Source organism: Carcharodon carcharias, chromosome 29 (assembly GCF_017639515.1).
Source record: "Carcharodon carcharias isolate sCarCar2 chromosome 29, sCarCar2.pri, whole genome shotgun sequence".
Taxonomy (NCBI): domain Eukaryota; kingdom Metazoa; phylum Chordata; class Chondrichthyes; order Lamniformes; family Lamnidae; genus Carcharodon; species Carcharodon carcharias.
The window spans coordinates 4,032,434-4,052,197 of record NC_054495.1 but is presented as its reverse complement, the minus strand read 5'-3'; the positions used below and the strand labels follow the sequence as shown (position 1 = coordinate 4,052,197).

Sequence of the window (19,764 nt, the reverse complement as noted above, 5' to 3'; positions counted from 1 at the left end):
TAATATAATTAACCTATTGTTTTTACACACCTCCACAAATTGTGCACATATTTGCTCCTCAATTTCCCGCTGACTATCTGGGGGTCTATAATAAACACCTAACAAAGTAGCTGCCCCTTTTTTATTCCAAAGCTCTATCCACAAAGCTTCATTCGATACCCCTTCCAAGATATCATCGCTCCTTATTGCAGTAACTGACTCCTTAACTAATAATGCAATGCCTCCTCCTCTTTTACCCCCTCCCGTCTCACCTGAAGATTCTATAGCCCAGAATGTTGAGCTGCCAATCCCGCCCCTCCCTCAACCACGTCCCTGTGATGGCTACTATATAACAATTCCACATGTCAATCCTTCACTCATCCGTTTTACCTATAATACTCCTGGCATTAAAGTAGAGGCCATCCAGCCTTGCCTTACTCACTTGAAACTTAATGCAGCTGCACTCCCTCTGACTTGTTTTACTGTATTATGATGTGTCCCTATTCTGCTAACATTCCGTATCCCCTCCCCCTGCCGAATTAGGTTAAACTCCTCCCAACAGCCCTAACAAACCCACCCGCAAGGATGTTAGTCCTGCTCTAGTTCAGATGTAGACCGTCCCGCTTGTACAGGTCCCACCTTCCCCAGAAACGGTCCCAGTGATCCAAGCATCTAAAACCTTCCCTCCTGCACCAACTCTTAAGCCATGTATTCATCTGTGCTAGTCTCTTATTTCTGTAGGTTGAATATCGGAAGTCTTCAGAGGTACACAGCCTTTGTGTTTGGAAGTCCAGTCGCAGACCACCAAATCTTCTTTGCATTTCAATAGTTCAAACAAGGACTTGGATAGTTCTACAAATCTGTGAATAAACAAGTATTGATCCCATTCTAACCCCAAAAAAGGCCCTAAGTGCAATCAATGAACTTTATGATGCTAAGTGCTGAAAATGTCAATCTTGTGCAGTTCAGGACTGAGAAGCTTACATCCTACCATGTGACTCATAAGATGACTACTTCACGTTGTAAGAGTTGTGGCTTCTATGGATTAACATTTAAACCTGAGATCAAAAATCCAACAGCTCTCTCATATTAGCTCCATTAATTCCCTGAGTCTGCATCTCAGGTGTAGCAAGTAACTGCTCACTGGCAAGTAACAAATATTCAGGATTCAAGAAGGGTTTAAGCACTTGGGTCATTCATTTGTGAAGGATCGCTGGAGCATTGTGAAAGCCCTGAGGAAAACACGTTCACATGCAACTTTGATCTCCAAAGATAAAGACATGCGAGCATATAAAAAAGTAGGCCATTTGGCCACTTGAGTCTGCTCCACCATTCAATAAGATCATGGCTGATCTGTTTGTGTTTCAAATTCCACATTCCCAACTATCCCCAATAACCTTTGATTCCCTTGCCTAGCAAGAATCTTTCTACCTTCACCTTAAAAGTATTCAGTGACCATGCATACACGTAACAAACAATTTCACATTTGACCAAGGGCCCAAACACTCCTTTCAAGTGAAGCAGCACTTTACTTGCACTTCCCTCAATTTAGTCTACTGCATTCGCTTCTCCCAATGCAGTCTCTTCTACATTGGAGCCATCAAACGCAGACTGGGTGACTGCTCTGCGGAACACCTTTGGTCTGACTGCAAGTATGACCCAGTTCTTCCTGTCGCTTGCCAATTCAACACGCCACCCTGCTCTCATGCCCACATGTCCGTCCTTGGCTTGCTGCAATGTTCCAGTGAAGCTCAACGCAAACTGGAGGAACAGCACCTCATCTTCCGATTAGGCACTTTACAGCCTTCCGGACTTATTAACATTGAGTTCAACAACTTCAGATTATGAACTCTCTCCTTCATCCTCACCCCCTTTTTGATCCCCTTTTTTCTAATAATTATATATTTTTTTATAAATACATTTTTCTTTTCCCACCTATTTCTATTATTATTTTAAAAATTTGTTTCTATCCATTGTTTTATCTCCACCCTTTAGCCTATTTCAATCCCTTCCCCCACCCCACCCCGACTCGGGCCATCTGTCACTTGCTCATCCTGCTTTCTACCTTAATGTCACCATTAGCACATCTTTCAACTAATACCACCACTGTCAACACCCCTTTGACCATTTGTCTATGACATCTTTGGCAATCTCTCCTTTGCCTCCACCTATCACTGGCCCTCTATCCAGCTCTACCTGTCCCATCCCCCATAAACAGCTTATATTTCACCACATTTCTATTTCTCAAGTTCTGATGAAGAGTCAATCGGACTCAAAACGTTAACTCCATCTTCCTCTCCACAGATGCTGTCAGACCTGCTGAGCTTTTCCAGCAATTTTTGCTTTTGTTTCAGATTTCCAGCATCCGCAGTATTTTGCTTTTGTATTAAACAATTTCACATGTTGTGACTTTATAACTTTGTTAAGGAACTAACAATTGTACAATGCACTCTGTTGCCACAATTAAATATTGTGCTTCAGGAACTAATTGGATCTCAAACTTTTTTAAACCAAGATCAAAACCGTGAGGTTTGCCAATGCATCAGCCAGTCCACCAGCACCTGCTCCACTACAGCTTCCTTCTTTGCCTTCTTCCCCATCACTGCCCCAACCATCTCTCTTCCCTCATCTACAGTCTACTTCAACATCTTACCATCTCTACCCCAGCTGGCCATCCCCAATCACAAACCCAATGTGTTTGTGCCAGCTGAGAGAGAGCTATCCAATAAACCTCTCAGCCCATGCGCTTTTCCCACAGCTCTGCAATTTTTTTTTGTTCCCAGTATTTATCCATCCCCCTTTTGAAAGTTCCCATTGAATCTGCTTCCACCACCCTTTTAGGCAGCACGTTTCAGGTCACATCAAAAAAATTCTCACCTCCCCCTCTGGTCCTTTTACCGATTCTCTTCTATCTGTGCCCCTCTGGTTACTAACCCTCCTCCAACTGGAAACAGTTCCTCCTTATCCACTCTATCAAAAGCCCCTCAATTTTGACCCGCCTCATTTAAATCTCTGTTTTACCTTCTCTGCTCTAAGGAGAACAATTCTAGCTTCCCCAGTTATTCCACATAACTGAAGTCCCTCAACCCTGGAACCATTCTAGTAAATCTCTTCCGACCTCTCTCCAAATCCTTGATATACTTTGTAAAGTGCTAAGCCCAGAATTGGACACAATACTTCAGATGTCATTTAACCAGTGATTTAAAGGTTTAGCATATTTTCTTTGCTGTTGCACTCTGTACTTTTAAAGCCAAGGAGCCCATAAGCTTTTTAACAGCTATCAATAAGACAAATAGAATCCACGTGGATAGGGACAAAAGATAATGAAGAATTAATCACACTAAAAAGGGGCAGTTAACAGACCACCTAACAGAAGGGAAGCAGAGAAAGAAATATGCATTCAACTTAGAGAAGCAAGTAAAAAAGCACAGAATAATCATCTTTGGGGATTTTATTACTTCAGTATTAATTGGCCAGAAGAAATCGGTTGGAGTTTCTAATGTGTACAGGACCCCTTTCTAATGCAGTATGTAATGAAGTCCAACCAGGAAGGAACTACTACTGGGCCCAGTAACAGGAAAACAACCACATCAGATAAGTGAAACGTGAGGAACATCCAGGCAGCAGTGAACATAATTTATTATGCCTTATGATAATAATTGAAAAGGACATAAGCATGATAAAAATCAGGTTAAAAGATTGCTAAAACGATGATTTTGAGGGGTGGACAATAGAACTTGGGAAAATAAAATAGACACCAATATCGGCAATGATGTAGAACAGCAACGGTATTCAGAGTATTCAGGAAAATAATGTTCGTACAAAACAAGAACTTAACATTAAGATACTGTGGATGAACAAAGACAAGAAAAAACTGAGGGTAAGGAAAGAGGCATAAACTAAGCACTTGAACAGCAGGGAGAGCATGACAGAGGAGGGAGGTGTAAAACAATTAGGATAGCAAGTGAATCCCAGGAGCAATTTGAAGGGTAAGAATAATTGAAGGAGATATGGATAGAGCTATTTCAACAATCAAGGAGTCGCAGGGAATCAATTGAAGGTAGAAAGATGACGGTGAAGTTTGAGATCACCCATAAGATCCAGAAGCAGCAATGAAATGTCCTGCAGCCCGGGAGGGTGAATCTCTGGTCAGGAAGCAGGCTGAAGCTAATAAAAGAGCGGAACCAGGAAGTCAGGCACAAGCTCAGCAGGGGACAGCAGCTCTGGGGGAAGGGCTAAAAGCTTTACAATATAACCAAGAGATCAGATGAGGGATACAGCAGCTGACTGACCATGTGGACTCACAAGGCTCATTTCTATAGTTTGTGAGGCCAGCTTAGAGAATAGGGCATTGACCCCCTCCATTATGTACATGCACTTGCAACCCCTCAAGGGCTACTACTATTCTTTACAGTACAATTGTTTAAAGGTGGAAAACACCTGTAAAACTCACATCGAATTGTGCCCCTGATGTGGAGAAAATATCTTTGCCCCTCACATGCCCCCTTTCCAATCATTCTCTCTCCTCCTCAAAAAAATGCTTCATAGCCACATTAAATCAGAGCCACATAGCAAGTTTAGTATAGGCAAACAAAACTTGGGCAAAAGCAGCAAAATTTTTAAGGCAGAAAAGAGAAACGGTTGAGGGAGAAAATAATTGAGGCAGCTAAATCCAGGCATAACGTTAGGCAACAGGCCGGCAAATAAGCCTGGCCAAAAGCGCTAACATCCGGATCGACCCCAGGACCAGCCCAAGTCTCAAAACGTTGGGCCAGATATTGGCCCTTTGGCCAACGCCTTGACTTCTCATGTTGTTTTGACAGATTTTCTCAGTGACTGTTCGAATCGCTTCAGGGCAACTGAAACCAGGCCAAAAACCACTTGTGTCTTTCCAAAGAATGCGGAAAACTTTTGTATCTTCATGAAATAAATCCAGTCCTGTTATCTTCTCCTCTCCCACATCTTTGCAATTCTTTGAAATCTTGGTAAGCAGAAACACGACAAAAATGTCTTCCTTTTGTGTTGTCCCATTTTCTAAAGCGTGAATCAACAGAAGAATTTCAATGCTTTATCTGCAGTTTCTGGATATTTTTATCAGAAGATAGCAGATAGAGGCACATTAAGCTCACACACAGTATAGTAAAAATCATACAACCTTGCAAAAATATGTCACCTGTGTCCTGGGATATATAATGCAACTTAATTTTATAGGAAACAAAAAAGAAAAACCTGTTATCTTGTGCTCCCTACCACATCACTGGGAATGTAAAGATTTATTTACATTATGTTTAGTTTATTTTGTGATGATGTTATGTATCGGGGCTGAAAGTCTTGAGTTGGAAACACATCTGATATTTAAACGGGATTCAAGTAGTGGTTTCCAGGAACGTATCGACGACTTAAAATGGGCTATTTCTGCATTTTCATCACCAAATTACTCAATAGGTACTTACTCAGTGCCTTCCACCTCACTGGTGTTATGTCATTCATCACTCTCCTCCCTCCCGAGGGGCAGGGTGCAGCTCAGAGGTAATGATGGCTCTACATGTCTGGCCTCTTGTTCCACGCTAGTGGCCAGTGACATTCATCACTGTCAGCTAAGGCTCAGTGGCTGCACTCTCATCTGAGTCAGAGTTGTAGGTTCAAGGCCCAATCCGGAGACATGAACACATAATCTAGGGCAAAACTCCCAGTGCCAGTATACTGAGGGCATGCTGCATTGTCAGAAGAGTTGGATGAAACATTAAACTGAGGCTATGTTTGCCCCCTCAGGTAGACACAAAAGATCCACTTCTACTGCTGGAAGAGCAGGGGCATTCTCTGCAATGTCCTGGGGCCAATACTTATCAATCAACCAATATCACTAAAGGCAGATCATGTCATCATCTCATTGCTGTTTATGGAAACTTCTATGCAGACAATTGCTGCTGCATTTTATATATTACAACAGTGACTGCACTTCAAAAGTAAAGTGCTTAAGATGTCCTGAAATCATGAAAGGCACTCTAAAAATGCAAATTCTCTTTTTAAAATTAATCCATCATTGGTATCACACGCAATCTCTTAATCACAAACAAAGAGACAGGAAACAGAGAAAAATTTACACAGAAAGGAAAAAAGTAAACCAGACGGACATTTACCTGTGATGCATCGTAGAGCATTTCTGAGATCTTCGTTCTCGCGAGACACTTTGTAGACAAACAGAATACATGGAACCCCTGGCCCTCCATCATGTCCAGAAATGTTTAGTTTTTTCAGAATAGCTTCATGTATGCTTCCTTCACCATAACACTTCACTGGTACAAAACAGAACTTGTGCTGAATCATTACACCATGGACATTTTACGCTGCATATGGTCTTCAGAGAACAGGATGCATAGAAACTTATGGATATTCAGCCAGGAAAAGCAGTTGTGCCCAGCCCCATATTCCTGTTTTTTTTTGTCACTAATCCTGTGAAGGTTTTAAATTATTGATGGAATCAGTTTCCAGCACTTTTTCCAGTGTTCCAGAACCCAACAACTGAGTGAAAAAGTTTACTCATCTCTCCAACCACTGATTTCTGGTTGTGACCTCCAGTCATTGGGCCCTCCCCACCCACCTGCCCTTCCCTGCCACACCCCACCCCATCTTCGACTTGCTTTCCCTCACCCCGCCACAAATCCCCACTTGCACTCCATCCCAACCCCTTTCCTTCCCCTCCTTTTTGGCCCAGTTTTTAATCACCCCCGCCCCTCCCCAGCCCCCTTCTCCATCACCCCCACCCCTCCTCTCCTCTCCCCACTTGTTCACCACCCACTCCCCTCCCCTCCCCTCCCCTCCCCGGCCCCCTTCTTCATCACCCCCTCCCCTCCCCTCCCCGGCCCCCTTCTTCATCACCCCCTCCCCTCCCCTCCCCGGCCCTTCTTCATCACCCCCTCCCCTCCCCTCCCCGGCCCCCTTCTTCATCACCCCCTCCCCTCCCCTACCCGGCCCCCTTCATCATCCCCTCCACTCCCCTCCCCTACCCGGCCCCCTTCATCATCCCCTCCACTCCCCTCCCCTACCCGGCCCCCTCCATCATCCCCTCCACTCCCCTCCCCTACCCGGCCCCCTCCATCATCCCCTCCACTCCCCACCTCTACCCAGCCCCCTTCTTTATCAATCCCTCCCCTCCCCTACCCGGCCCCCTTCTTCATCAATCCCTCCCCTCCCCTACCCGGCCCCCTTCTTCATCAATCCCTCCCCTCCCCTACCCGGCCCCCTTCTTCATCAATCCCTCCCCTCCCCTACCCGGCCCCCTTCTTCATCAATCCCTCCCCTCCCCTACCCGGCCCCCTTCTTCATCAATCCCTCCCCTCCCCTACCCGGCCCCCTTCTTCATCAATCCCTCCCCTCCCCTACCCGGCCCCCTTCTTCATCAATCCCTCCCCTACCCGGCCCCTTCTTCATCAATCCCTCCCCTCCCCGGCCCCCTTCTTCATCACCCCCTCCCCTCCCCTACCCGGCCCCCTTCATCATCCCCTCCACTCCCTCCCCTACCCGGCCCCCTTCATCATCCCCTCCACTCCCCTCCCCTACCCGGCCCCCTCCATCATCCCCTCCACTCCCCTCCCCTACCCGGCCCCCTTCTTTATCAATCCCTCCCCTCCCCTACCCGGCCCCCTTCTTCATCAATCCCTCCCCTCCCCTACCCGGCCCCCTTCTTCATCAATCCCTCCCCTCCCCTCCCCGGCCCCCTTCTTCATCAATCCCTCCCCTCCCCTACCCGGCCCCCTTCTTCATCAATCCCTCCCCTCCCCTACCCGGCCCCCTTCATCACACCCCCACTCCCACCCCCGGCCCCATCATCACCCCCTCCCCGGCCCCTCCATCATCAACCCCTCCCCCCCGGCCCCTCCATCATCACCCCCTCCCCGGCCCCCTTCTTCATCATCCGCACAATTTACCCCTTTCTCCAACCAGCCCCCCCACCCGCCACCACCCCACTTCTCCAACCACCCCCCACCGCCCTCCCCTTCCCCGACACGCCCCCTCTCTCCCCTTCCCCGACACGCCTCCCCTCTCCCCTCCCCCGACACGCCCTCCCCTCTCCCCTCCCCCGACACGCCCCCCCCTCTCCCCTCCCCCGACACGACCCCCTCTCCCCTCCCCCGACACGCCCCCCCTCTCCCCTCCCCCGACACGCCCCCCCACTCCCCTCCCCCGACACGCAACCCCCTCCCCTCCCCCGACACGCAACCCACTCCCCTCCCCCGACACGCAACCCCCTCCCCTTCCCGACACGCAACCCCCTCCCCTTCCCCGACACGCAACCCCCTCCCCTTCCCCGACACGCAACCCCCTCCCCTTCCCCGACACGCCCCCCCTCCCCTTCCCCGACACGCAACCCCCTCCCCTTCCCCGACACGCAACCCCCTCCCCTTCCCCGACACGCAACCCCCTCCCCTTCCCCGACACGCAACCCCCTCCCCTTCCCCGACACGCAACCCCCTCCCCTTCCCCGACACGCAACCCCCTCCCCTTCCCCGACACGCCCCCCCCCCCCTTCCCCGACACGCCCCCCTCTCCCCTTCCCCGACACGCCCCCCTCTCCCCTTCCCCGACACGCCCCCCCCTCCCCCGACACGCCCTCCCCTCCCCTTCCCCGTCTCGCCCTCCCCTCCCCTTCCCCGACACGCAACCCCCTCCCCTTCCCCGACACGCAACCCCCTCCCCTTCCCCGACACGCAACCCCCTCCCCTTCCCCGACACGCAACCCCCTCCCCTTCCCCGACACGCCCCCCCTCCCCGACACGCAACCCCCTCCCCTTCCCCGACACGCCCCCCCCCTCCCCTTCCCCGACACGCAACCCCCTCCCCTTCCCCCAACCCCACCCCAACCAACCCATCCCTTTCTCCAACCCCCCCAACACACCCCAACGCCCTTTCTCCAAGCCCCCCTCCTCCTCCCTCCCTTTCTCCAAACCCTCCTCCTCCTCCCTCCCTTTCTCCAAACCCCCCTCCTCCTCCCTCCCTTTCTCCAAACCCCCCTCCTCCTCCCTCCCTTTCTCCAAACCCCCCTCCACCTCCCTCCCTTTCTCCAAACCCCCCTCCTCCTCCCTCCCTTTCTCCAAACCCTCCTCCTCCTCCCTCCCTTTCTCCAAACCCTCCTCCTCCTCCCTCCCTTTCTCCAAACCCCCCTCCTCCTCCCTCCCTTTCTCCAAACCCCCCTCCACCTCCCTCCCTTTCTCCAAACCCCCCTCCTCCTCCCTCCCTTTCTCCAAACCCCCCTCCTCCTCCCTTTCTCCAAACCCCCCTCCTCCTCCCTCCTCCTCCCTCCCTCCCTTTCTCCAAGCCCCCCCCTCCTCCTCCCTCCCTCCCTTTCTCCAAGCCCCCCCCCCTCCTCCTCCCTCCCTTTCTCCAAGCCCCCCCCTCCTCCTCCCTCCCTCCCTTTCTCCAAGCCCCCCCCTCCTCCTCCCTCCCTCCCTTTCTCCAAGCCCCCCCCTCCTCCTCCCTCCCTCCCTTTCTCCAAGCCCCCCCCTCCTCCTCCCTCCCTCCCTTTCTCCAAGCCCCCCCCTCCTCCTCCCTCCCTCCCTTTCTCCAAGCCCCCCCCTCCTCCTCCCTCCCTCCCTTTCTCCAAGCCCCCCCCTCCTCCTCCCTCCCTCCCTTTCTCCAAGCCCCCCCCTCCTCCTCCCTCCCTCCCTTTCTCCAAGCCCCCCCTCCTCCTCCCTCCCTCCCTTTCTCCAAGCCCCCCCCTCCTCCTCCCTCCCTCCCTTTCTCCAAGCCCCCCCCTCCTCCTCCCTCCCTCCCTTTCTCCAAGCCCCCCCCTCCTCCTCCCTCCCTCCCTTTCTCCAAGCCCCCCCCTCCTCCTCCCTCCCTCCCTTTCTCCAAGCCCCCCCCTCCTCCTCCCTCCCTCCCTTTCTCCAAGCCCCCCCCTCCTCCTCCCTCCCTCCCTTTCTCCAAGCCCCCCTCCTCCTCCCTCCCTTTCTCCAACCCCCCCTCCTCCTCCCTCCCTTTCTCCAAGCCCCCCCTCCTCCTCCCTCCCTTTCTCCAACCCCCCCTCCTCCTCCCTCCCTTTCTCCAAGCCCCCCCTCCTCCTCCCTCCCTTTCTCGAAGCCCCCCCTCCTCCTCCCTCCCTTTCTCCAAGCCCCCCCTCCTCCTCCCTCCCTTTCTCCAAGCCCCCCCTCCTCCTCCCTCCCTTTCTCCAAGCCCCCCCTCCTCCTCCCTCCCTTTCTCCAAGCCCCCCCTCCTCCTCCTCCCTCCCTTTCTCCAAGCCCCCCCTCCTCCTCCCTCCCTCCCTTTCTCCAAGCCCCCCCCTCCTCCTCCCTCCCTCCCTTTCTCCAAGCCCCCCCCTCCTCCTCCCTCCCTCCCTTTCTCCAAGCCCCCCCCTCCTCCTCCCTCCCTCCCTTTCTCCAAGCCCCCCCCTCCTCCTCCCTCCCTCCCTTTCTCCAAGCCCCCCCTCCTCCTCCCTCCCTCCCTTTCTCCAAGCCCCCCCTCCTCCTCCCTCCCTTTCTCCAAGCCCCCCCTCCTCCTCCCTCCCTTTCTCCAAGCCCCCCCTCCTCCTCCCTCCCTTTCTCCAAGCCCCCCCTCCTCCTCCCTCCCTTTCTCCAACCCCCCCTCCTCCTCCCTCCCTTTCTCCAACCCCCCCTCCTCCTCCCTCCCTTTCTCCAACCCCCACCTCCTCCTCCCTCCCTTTCTCCAACCCTCCCTCCTCCTCCCTCCCTTTCTCCAACCCCCACCTCCTCCTCCCTCCCTTTCTCCAACTCCCCCTCCTCCTCCCTCCCTTTCTCCAACCCCCACCTCCTCCTCCCTCCCTTTCTCCAACTCCCCTCCTCCTCCCTCCCTTTCTCCAACTCCCCCTCCTCCTCCCTCCCTTTCTCCAACTCCCCCTCCTCCTCCCTCCCTTTCTCCAACCCCCACTCCTCCTCCCTCCCTTTCTCCAACCCCCACCTCCTCCTCCCTCCCTTTCTCCAACCCCCCCTCCTCCTCCCTCCCTTTCTCCAACCCCCCCTCCTCCTCCCTCCCTTTCTCCAACCCCCCCTCCTCCTCCCTCCCTTTCTCCAACCCCCACCTCCTCCTCCCTCCCTTTCTCCAACCCTCCCTCCTCCTCCCTCCCTTTCTCCAACCCTCCCTCCTCCTCCCTCCCTTTCTCCAACCCCCACCTCCTCCTCCCTCCCTTTCTCCAACTCCCCCTCCTCCTCCCTCCCTTTCTCCAACCCCCACCTCCTCCTCCCTCCCTTTCTCCAACTCCCCCTCCTCCTCCCTCCCTTTCTCCAACCCCCACCTCCTCCTCCCTCCCTTTCTCCAACTCCCCCTCCTCCTCCCTCCCTTTCTCCAACCCCCACCTCCTCCTCCCTCCCTTTCTCCAACCCCCCCTCCTCCTCCCTCCCTTTCTCCAACTCCCCCGGCTGTTTCCTACCTTTGCACCTGGCGGCGGGCGGCGTGAGAAACCGGGAGGACAGGGTCTGTTTCAGCTTCCAAAAAATCCAGATGGAGACGGGAACCCACAGGACTACATAACAGCGGCGGTGCCGGTGGTTCAGACACCCCCACAGGGTCACAACCCCCATTCCTCACAACGGCCAACCCAGACCGGAAACCAGGGTCATCTTTACCCGCCCACCGCCCCCTCCAATCACATTGGGCTGCAAGTCCCACCTCTGCCTTCCAATGGCCCATCCCTCTGTCACTCAGCGCTGCCGCGAGGGGCGCATTCACAGCCTTACTCCCGTCCTCTTTGATGATTGGCTCTCTCCAAGCGGTTCCCACCAGGCGGGAGCGTCATTGGCTCCTTTGCTTGTCCATCATATCATGGAGCGCCGGCTGTGTTCCTGCAGCATCGTGCAGAATGGTTTCAGCGCAGGAGCCCTTTCGGCCCGTCCTGTCTGTGCTGGCCCTCCCAAGGAGCAATTCTCTCCGTGCCACTCCCCCACCTTCTCCTGGTAGTCCTGCACTGTTGTATTCTCTGTGCTTAGATCAATACTTACTCAGGCCAGGAGTCAGATTGGATGTTGTACTTTATTGAGAGAGACTGTTCTTACATGTGCCCCTTCTTGGGTATAATGGCGAAATATGGGTGATTACATCACCTCTGGTCATGCTATATACATATCCTTAACTATGTTTTCATACGACTTTGCTTACGTCCATTATCACAACACCCCTTGAATAGAGGATCAGATTAGTTGATGACAGCAATGTATACAAATAGGTATTTCTTATCAGATAGAATATGGTATCTGTGCTACATACTGTTACCATTGTATTCTAGCACATCATTTGCAAATTCATATCTTTTACAATGCCTTTTACTTACATTCTCCTACATTAGTAACACTGAGTGCCTATAGTTATCACTACGAGTCCCCACTTCTATAATTACAAACGCTATTTAACGTAGGACATTTCAACCTGTAACGACAACACTTAACATGACTACTCTCCAAGGTTCTAACTACATTTCCTATTCTTGGAAACATGCTGGTCAGCAACTGGCTTGATCAGACCTGGTAAGAGCTAAGTGTGGGTGTGATTGTGAACTGTCTGTTTTCTCAGCCCTGAGGTTTCGGCCTGGAATAATTATCTTCAGGTGTCAGTGACTTGGTTTGGTATTTTCCCTTCCTTCCTTGTCAAAACACATGTGTTCATGCTGAGGCAATGCTGTTGGATTTCCTGGTGCATGGCTGACAGAATTCTCTGAGGTGAGATCTATTTCTTCTGAGTGTAGCTCCATTCAATTTTGTTACCTTGCAGGATCGTGGTTCCATGCAGACTTTGACACTTCTGCTGGAATCCTTGTTTGTTCCTTTGGGTGTAACTCTCTCACCTTTTGACTGACATGGTGTGGAGGTAGTTCTGCACCAGAATGTTTATAATGAGTGTCCTTCATTCTGTTCTGTCTTTATTGCACTTGGTCCTTGATCAAAGATGCAGAGAAGCGTGCAAGTTCCGTGAGATGGAAGATGAAGAAGGAGATTAGAAAAGCAGATCTGCTCTAAATACTTCCACTTTTCAGTTGTTGCATTGGTGCAATTATTATGAGATCATTCCAAGCTGCAATTTTATGCCGCTGTTCTTGACATGGCCTATGAAGAAAGGTTGAATAGGTTAGGCCTATACCTATTGGAGTTTAGAAGAATGAGAGGTGATCCTACTGAAACAGTTAGGATCCTGTGGGTACTTGATAGGATGGAAACCTGGAGGATTTCTCTTGTGGAGAGACTAAAACTAGGGACATAATTTGAAAATAAGAGGTCTCCCTTTAAGACAGAGAAAGAGGAGGTTTTTTTTCTCCAGAGGGTTGTTGGTGTGTGGAATTCTCTTCCCCAGATAGCAGTGGAGGTTGGGTCTTTATATTTATTCAAGGCTGAGTTAGACATTTTTATTAGGCAAGGGAGTCAAGGGTTTTGGGGGGCAAACAGGAAAGTGGAGCTGAGACTGTAACCATATCAGCTATGATCATATTTGCATGGTGGAGCAGACTTGAGGGGCCGAATGGCCTACTCCTGCTCGAATGTTTATATGTTCCTACAACATACTCCTCCTCCACTTTTTCTTTTGAAGAGGCAATTCCCTTTGCTTGTTGTTCCCTCTGCATCTTTGTTATGCTATGCAGTGTGCAGCACATCATCATCATTCTCAAGACTCTTGCTGAAATGCACCTCCAGATCTGTCCAGGCACCAGAACTGCAACTTCAGCATCCCAACTGCTTGCTCAGTTGCGCATCCCATTGTCATATGGTTTCGATTGTAGAGCTCTTGGGCCTCATTGCTTGGGCTCCTCATGGATGTTGTCAGCCATGGTTTAAATAAGTAGGTCCTGTCTTGAAGGAGTCAGCTGGTAAGTGTCTCTTTTCATTTGTTCTTGATTTATGAGTGTCTCTGGCTAGGCCAGTATTTATTGCCCATACCCAATTGTCCATTGAGAAGGTGATGGTGAATCACTGTGAATTGCTGCAATCCATGTGGAAAACCCACAGTGCTGTTAGGAAGTTCCAGGATTTTGACCCAGCGACAATGAAGGAATGACAATATAGTTCCAAGTTAGGGTGGTGTGTGCCTTGGATGAGAACTTGCAGGTCGTGCTGTCAGGAGTGCTCCAGAATTTTGGCCAAATGTGGATTGAGAACACGAGACAACCTGCTTGTGAATAAGTGTTCTGGCCTAGCCTGCATGCCAAGAATACCAAGCCAAATAAGAGGAGCCACTCCAGTCGCACGATATCCCATTCTCTCTATGGACCAAGCTAGCAATGGATCTGTTCGCTGTCAACAAGGACTACCTGCTCGTAACTGACAACCATTCCAAGTGTCCAATTGTTCAAAGGCTTAAGAACATATCAAATACAGTAGTGGCCAGCACTAAGTGCCATTTTCAGTGTTTCAGGTATCTCAATGGAAGTCACATCAGATAATGGTTCACAGTAGTGGAAAACCCTTCCACATTGTGCGATAAATGGTTTGTCAATCACATCATCTTCCCAGTATCCTTGATCCAATGGATTGGTGCAGCGCATGGTCAGAATGGTGAAGGTGGTATGCTGAATGTGCAAGCATTTGGTAAGGGCCAGCATGCATGTATTTGACTACTGCATTAGATACTTTGTGCAGGTAACCACTCTTTCTATGGACATAAGTATCATCACGAAAGACTGAACCATTATGGGACTCATGTGAGAGATGGACTCCTATATTCACTCTCCACTCATATTTAGTGCCTCAGGAAATGCTCACAGAATCTCAAAACATTTCCTACTGCTGCCCTAGAGGGTCAGCATCTGCATCTAGCTGAGCAGAGTTTGGATTGTCTTGTCTCCTCCAACATGGACTCCACTGCGGTCCTTGTCTCCACCACTTGTTCCTACTCAACGTCGGTGTGTGCTATGCAGCTGTCTGATATTTAATTCCATTACCAGATAGCTTGGAGATTCTCCTCTCTCCTTCTCCAGGCAAGTTAAGACCCTGCTTTTCTCTAGCACCTTCTCCTCTGCAGATGTTAACATGGTGATGACTGGAGAACTACCTGAAGTTCACTGCCTCTCCCTAATGTTCTAAACTCTTTTCTCCCTCCTAGCAGAAGAGAGATCTATGATTGTGACTAATGAAATGTGAAATCCAGGAAAAGGATAAAGACTCCCTAGAGGAAGTCACTGACCCTAAGAATAAATTATCACTGACTCCACCAGCTCAGATACAGCGTGAATGGAGAACACCTGAGTATTTCCAGCATTTTTTGTGTTTATTTCAGGTTTCCAGCATACACAGTATTTTGCTTCTACTTGAGCGTCACTCTACAGAAGAGGCTTAACATCACATTAAGATGAGGGTATGTCAGTGCTGGATGGACAGCTAGGGAAACAAGGAAGTGCAGAGACAGAAGGAGATGGTGATTTTCACGCTAAATTGATGTAAAGAGTGATGTGCTTTGGAAGGTAGAGTGAGGGGTTTGGCATGATACACCTCTGCATACACTATTCCTGCCTTACTAGGTTATTAAATTTCTTCCAACATCACTTCAAGGAGCAGGTCACTACATTGATTCCATATTTAGACCAAGGCTATAATGAGGTCAGGAGCTGAATGGCATAGGGAGGAACACAAGGAGAGCGAGGGTGAGCAGGTTATTGCTCTGTGCATGCCACACAACTGTCGAGGACTCTTTGCATCACTTTGCTGAAGATCAAGAGTAGACTGATGAGTAATTGGTGGGTTGGATTTGTCCTGCTTTTTGTGGACAGGGCATACCTGGGCAATTTTCCACATAACCAGGTAAATGCTGATGTTGCAACAGTATTGGAACAGCTTGGTTTGGGGTGTGGTAGTTCTGGAGCACAAGCCTTCAGTACCACGGTCGGAATATTGTCAGGGCCCATAGCCTTTGCAGTATCCAATGCCTTCAGCTGTTTCTTAATATCCTGTGGAGTGAAATGAATTGGCTGAAGACTGGCACCTAAGATGCTGGGAACCTCAGGATGAGGCCAAGATGGTTCATCCATTCGGCACTTCTGGCTGAAGATGATTACATATGAATCAGCCTTACCTTTTGCACTGATCTGCTGGACCCCAAGTTCATTGAGCATGCTGTTTCCTCTGTTTGGCACGCAAGCTTCACCAGCTTGACAGCTGTTACAGTCCCAGACCAGACCTGTAAATTTAGTTATCCAGTTAGGGACAAATCACTTTTGCTTAAAGTAGACAAAATTTGAAAAGAGAACAAAGTCACAAGATTCCATGGTTTTAAATGAAATAAATTTTACTATACAAAGTCAGAAAAGGAAAACAATCTACAATATTTATCTTATACTTTAACATTCAGAATTAACATGAGGTTAACATGAGTTAACAGGTAAAGAGTGTTAAACATACCACACTGCTCATCAAATGGCAGATGCAACCAAGATAGATCCCCACAAGTTCCTCAGCAACACGTCCAGACATCAGTGATCACTGTGAATAACAAAAAGTTGTTAAAATTCTAGTCTCCCTCACATGGAATTTCAACTCTTTCCTATCAGAGATCTAGTCTCTGAATCCCCTCAAAAACTGCTCCACCTTGGACTGCCACAATGACCTGTTTGCCCCCAGTTGTTTGATCATTTCTCCTGAGACTGTCTTCCATTAAATTCCTGAGGCTGCACTCCAACACCTGCTCACTGGCATAATTCTGGCTCTTTAGCCACTCTGGGCAGAACATCACAGCGCCAGAGGGTTACCTTTGCCCCAACAGCTAGCAGCAGGGGGCCAGTGACCTTCCACCGCCACCTTCTCAGTCCCAACCGCACCAAACGGCTCCCAGGGTTCTCCTGATCCCCAGTTCCAATCTCAGTGCACTGAATGGCTCCCAGGGCCTCTTTGAGCCCTCACTGCCCAGAGCCTGCTAACAGCACCACCTTTAAGGTTTGGAGCCACTTCCCCTTCTCCCAAACTGACTGTGTCACATGGGTTCACCTCTTTGCCATCACATTGGGTCTGTAGTTGCTGTTTCATGTGTCATGAATGTATAATAATTTTCATAAGATTTTTCTGGTTTATTGTAAAGTAGGTTTATGAGGCTTGTGTTGTTCTGTCTTTGTGTCTGATTAAATACATTTTGTAGCCAAGCAGACTACAAGTTAAAGTTATCAAAAGAAGGCGTAGAAATGTCTTTAATATACCGAGTAAACATGGTTGGGGTCTTAGCATTGAAGGTGCAAAGAGAATTTGCATTTTAGCTAGGTGAAGGTTGATCTGACTTTCAAAGAGGTTAATGAGAATAGTAGCAACATGAAAATATTTATATTGTTAAAAAGGCAAAGCTCTAAAGACATATGGAAACAATGGAATTTACATATTACAAAGGGAGAACATATATAAAGGAGAATGAGGCTAATCGTTAAGGAAGGCATTGTAAGATCTAACAGAAGGGTATGAAGCCTCCAGTATTTGTGTATAAACCTGCTGCCGATAGAAACCGAAGCTGGAGAGAGCCATTTTGAATTCCACTGTCCAGGGTATTCTGTTAACCTTTGCTGCATCTGTTTAAAATCTAAATTCTATTTTTGGATCATTGCCTTAAAGGGAGTGTAACTGGGAGCCAGGTTAATTCGGGATTTTAGGAGTTATTATAGTAATAATTTGTAGTTCTATGTATCTGCTTGAAATGTTCTCTTTTGTTAATAAATATGTTACCTTTAGTTTTTTAAAAAATCTCTAAAGGCTTGATGGACTTATTAGTACTGAATTCAGCGCACACATCTCGAAATAAATACAAATTCTAAAACTGTTGTGATAGCGGGATCGAGTTTCCCTCGTGGATTCGATCTGCCTGACACACATTATCTGCTGCATTATAACACATGCCACACCAGCAGGCAGGCACCCTGTTGATTTCAGCAGCTTACTTGTGAAGAAACTAGAACAGAGCATATGTGTCCTGTAAACCTGCTGCTTTTGCACATGACTGGAATCATAATTCTCGGCCTAGCTTGGAAAAGGTAAGTTGTACTTTCTTAACGTACTCCCTTGAAAAAAATAAAGCTTCACCATAGTGAAGGTTTCTTTACAATACCAATTCTTTCTAATACGCCCTTATCATTATAAACTTCTACGAATAACTTATTACACACTGTACAGGTAATCTTTTCATTTCTTCACAATTACGCATATTGTATTAACAACGTTTTAAAGGTTTAACCCAAACAAAAGCAGGTACATGTGACAAGTAGGACTAAAACATCATGGTATTATCATAACTCAGAGTTTGTAAATTTTCATACACCCTTCCTTTAGCTCTGCAAATAATATCTCAAGTGCGCCCACCATCAAATTGTCACACTCTTTGTGAGCTATAGTCGTAATTCCAGTTGTTAGTTCATTTTCTAAACTCAAACGTGTTAAATTCTTGTTTTGGGACAATAAGGTGAAAATGGCTTCTTTGAGTGTCAATAACGTCTTGTATCTTATCAAAATCCCTTTTGGCTGTTTCAAGAATGCCGTTGAGATTATTTTTATGTTCAAATAAAAGGGTTTTATATTCCTCTTTGGTTTGATCTTTCAACATTTTGAGATCTTTCAGTTTTTTCTGATCTGCTTGAAAACGTGTCTTATTTAATTCTTTCTGAGCGATGTCAACAGCTTCTTCATTCTAGACTTTCCAACGCTTTAAGTCTTTCACACAATTCACGAACCACATCATTTTAATCCTCTTGGGGTTTTAAATGGTTTTTTGAGACCTGCCTAATTGCTTGGATTCCTGCTGCTGTATCCTGCGTCACAACTTCGGCAAGTTTTGGTGCCAGGTGTCACTGGCCCTTCAGGGTCACTTTGCAGTCTCAGTCCTTTCCAATGAAATCTTCTGTAGCTCTTTGTATGGCCTCCGTACTGTCCATTACCGAGGTGGATACATTGGTATTTTTACTTGAATCAGTTCTTTGCTCCATTTGGATCACAAATAGGCAAAGAGTTTAAACTCACAGAAACAACTTCAGAATTGTGGCACCCCTTCCCAGGTAGGGCAAAAACTGTACTATCCACTATATCACTTCCCAGTATGAAATCTATATATTTAATAGGTAATTTACAAACAATTCCAGCCACACAAGACCACTTCATCAGAGCACAATTTAATTTTACTTTATGCAATGACAAATGATGTAATCCCATCAATAACCTGTATTAATACATTCTGATTCAGTGAACTTTCTGAAAATGTCTCAATCCTTTGCTAACAATAAGCTCTGAACCGAACCAGTGTCTCTCAGGATTACAATCTTTCTGGCTCTTTCTTGGACAAAAATGGAGTGACTTCCCTTTCAAATACAAACCTCTTTTAATCATATCCCTATGTATTCCCAACGTAAAAACATTAGTTGCAATGAGTTCTTCACAAGCTTCACTTTGTGGTGCAGCTTTCCCTGTGGAAATTCCTGTCACTTACACCACAGCCATTGTTTTAGCACCCATTTCCTTTACTGGTCCTATCTTTTCTGAAGACACCTTTAGGGTCCCTATTACTGCCACCATTTTATCATTCCGCTTCCAACAATTTGCTTTTACATGCCCTGTTTTCTGACAATAAAAGCATACTGGTTTCTTTAAATCACTTGTATCCTCTATACTATCATTTTCTTTGACTGGAACAGCTTCTGCCTTTTCCCTAAAGTTAGATTCTGTTCTGTTCCTCCAGCTTCCCAATGGGGTTTCTATTGCCCTCTAGTTGCCTAAGTGATATATCATACCCCACTGCCAGAACTGTTGCTTCCCTCATTTTAGAAATCTTGCAGTTTTCCAGGTGCAAACTGATGGCTGTTGAAATGCTGCTTTGAAATTATTCCTTTATCACTATTTC

At 48.5% G+C, this 19,764-nt stretch overlaps 1 protein-coding gene across 3 annotated transcripts in view; it reads right to left on the bottom strand.

Moving 5' to 3' along the window:
* Window positions 1-3,601: 3,601 nt before the first annotated feature.
* LOC121271118 overlaps window positions 3,602-19,764 on the bottom strand; it is a 33,481-nt gene continuing 17,318 nt past the window's right edge. The window contains exons 4-7 of one of the 3 annotated variants that reach the window (XM_041176886.1): window positions 16,305-16,385; window positions 15,979-16,083; window positions 6,120-6,275; window positions 3,602-5,013 (exon numbers count right to left, since the gene is read on the bottom strand). In XM_041176886.1, the coding sequence (XP_041032820.1) occupies window positions 4,664-5,013; window positions 6,120-6,275; window positions 15,979-16,018 (546 nt within the window). In that variant the 5' untranslated portion in view covers window positions 16,019-16,083; window positions 16,305-16,385 and the 3' untranslated portion in view covers window positions 3,602-4,663. Of the gene's footprint in view, window positions 5,014-6,119; window positions 6,433-11,359; window positions 11,556-15,978; window positions 16,084-16,304; window positions 16,386-19,764 lie in introns of those variants that run through there. The other 2 variants (XM_041176885.1, XM_041176887.1) reach the window with 2 other exon arrangements.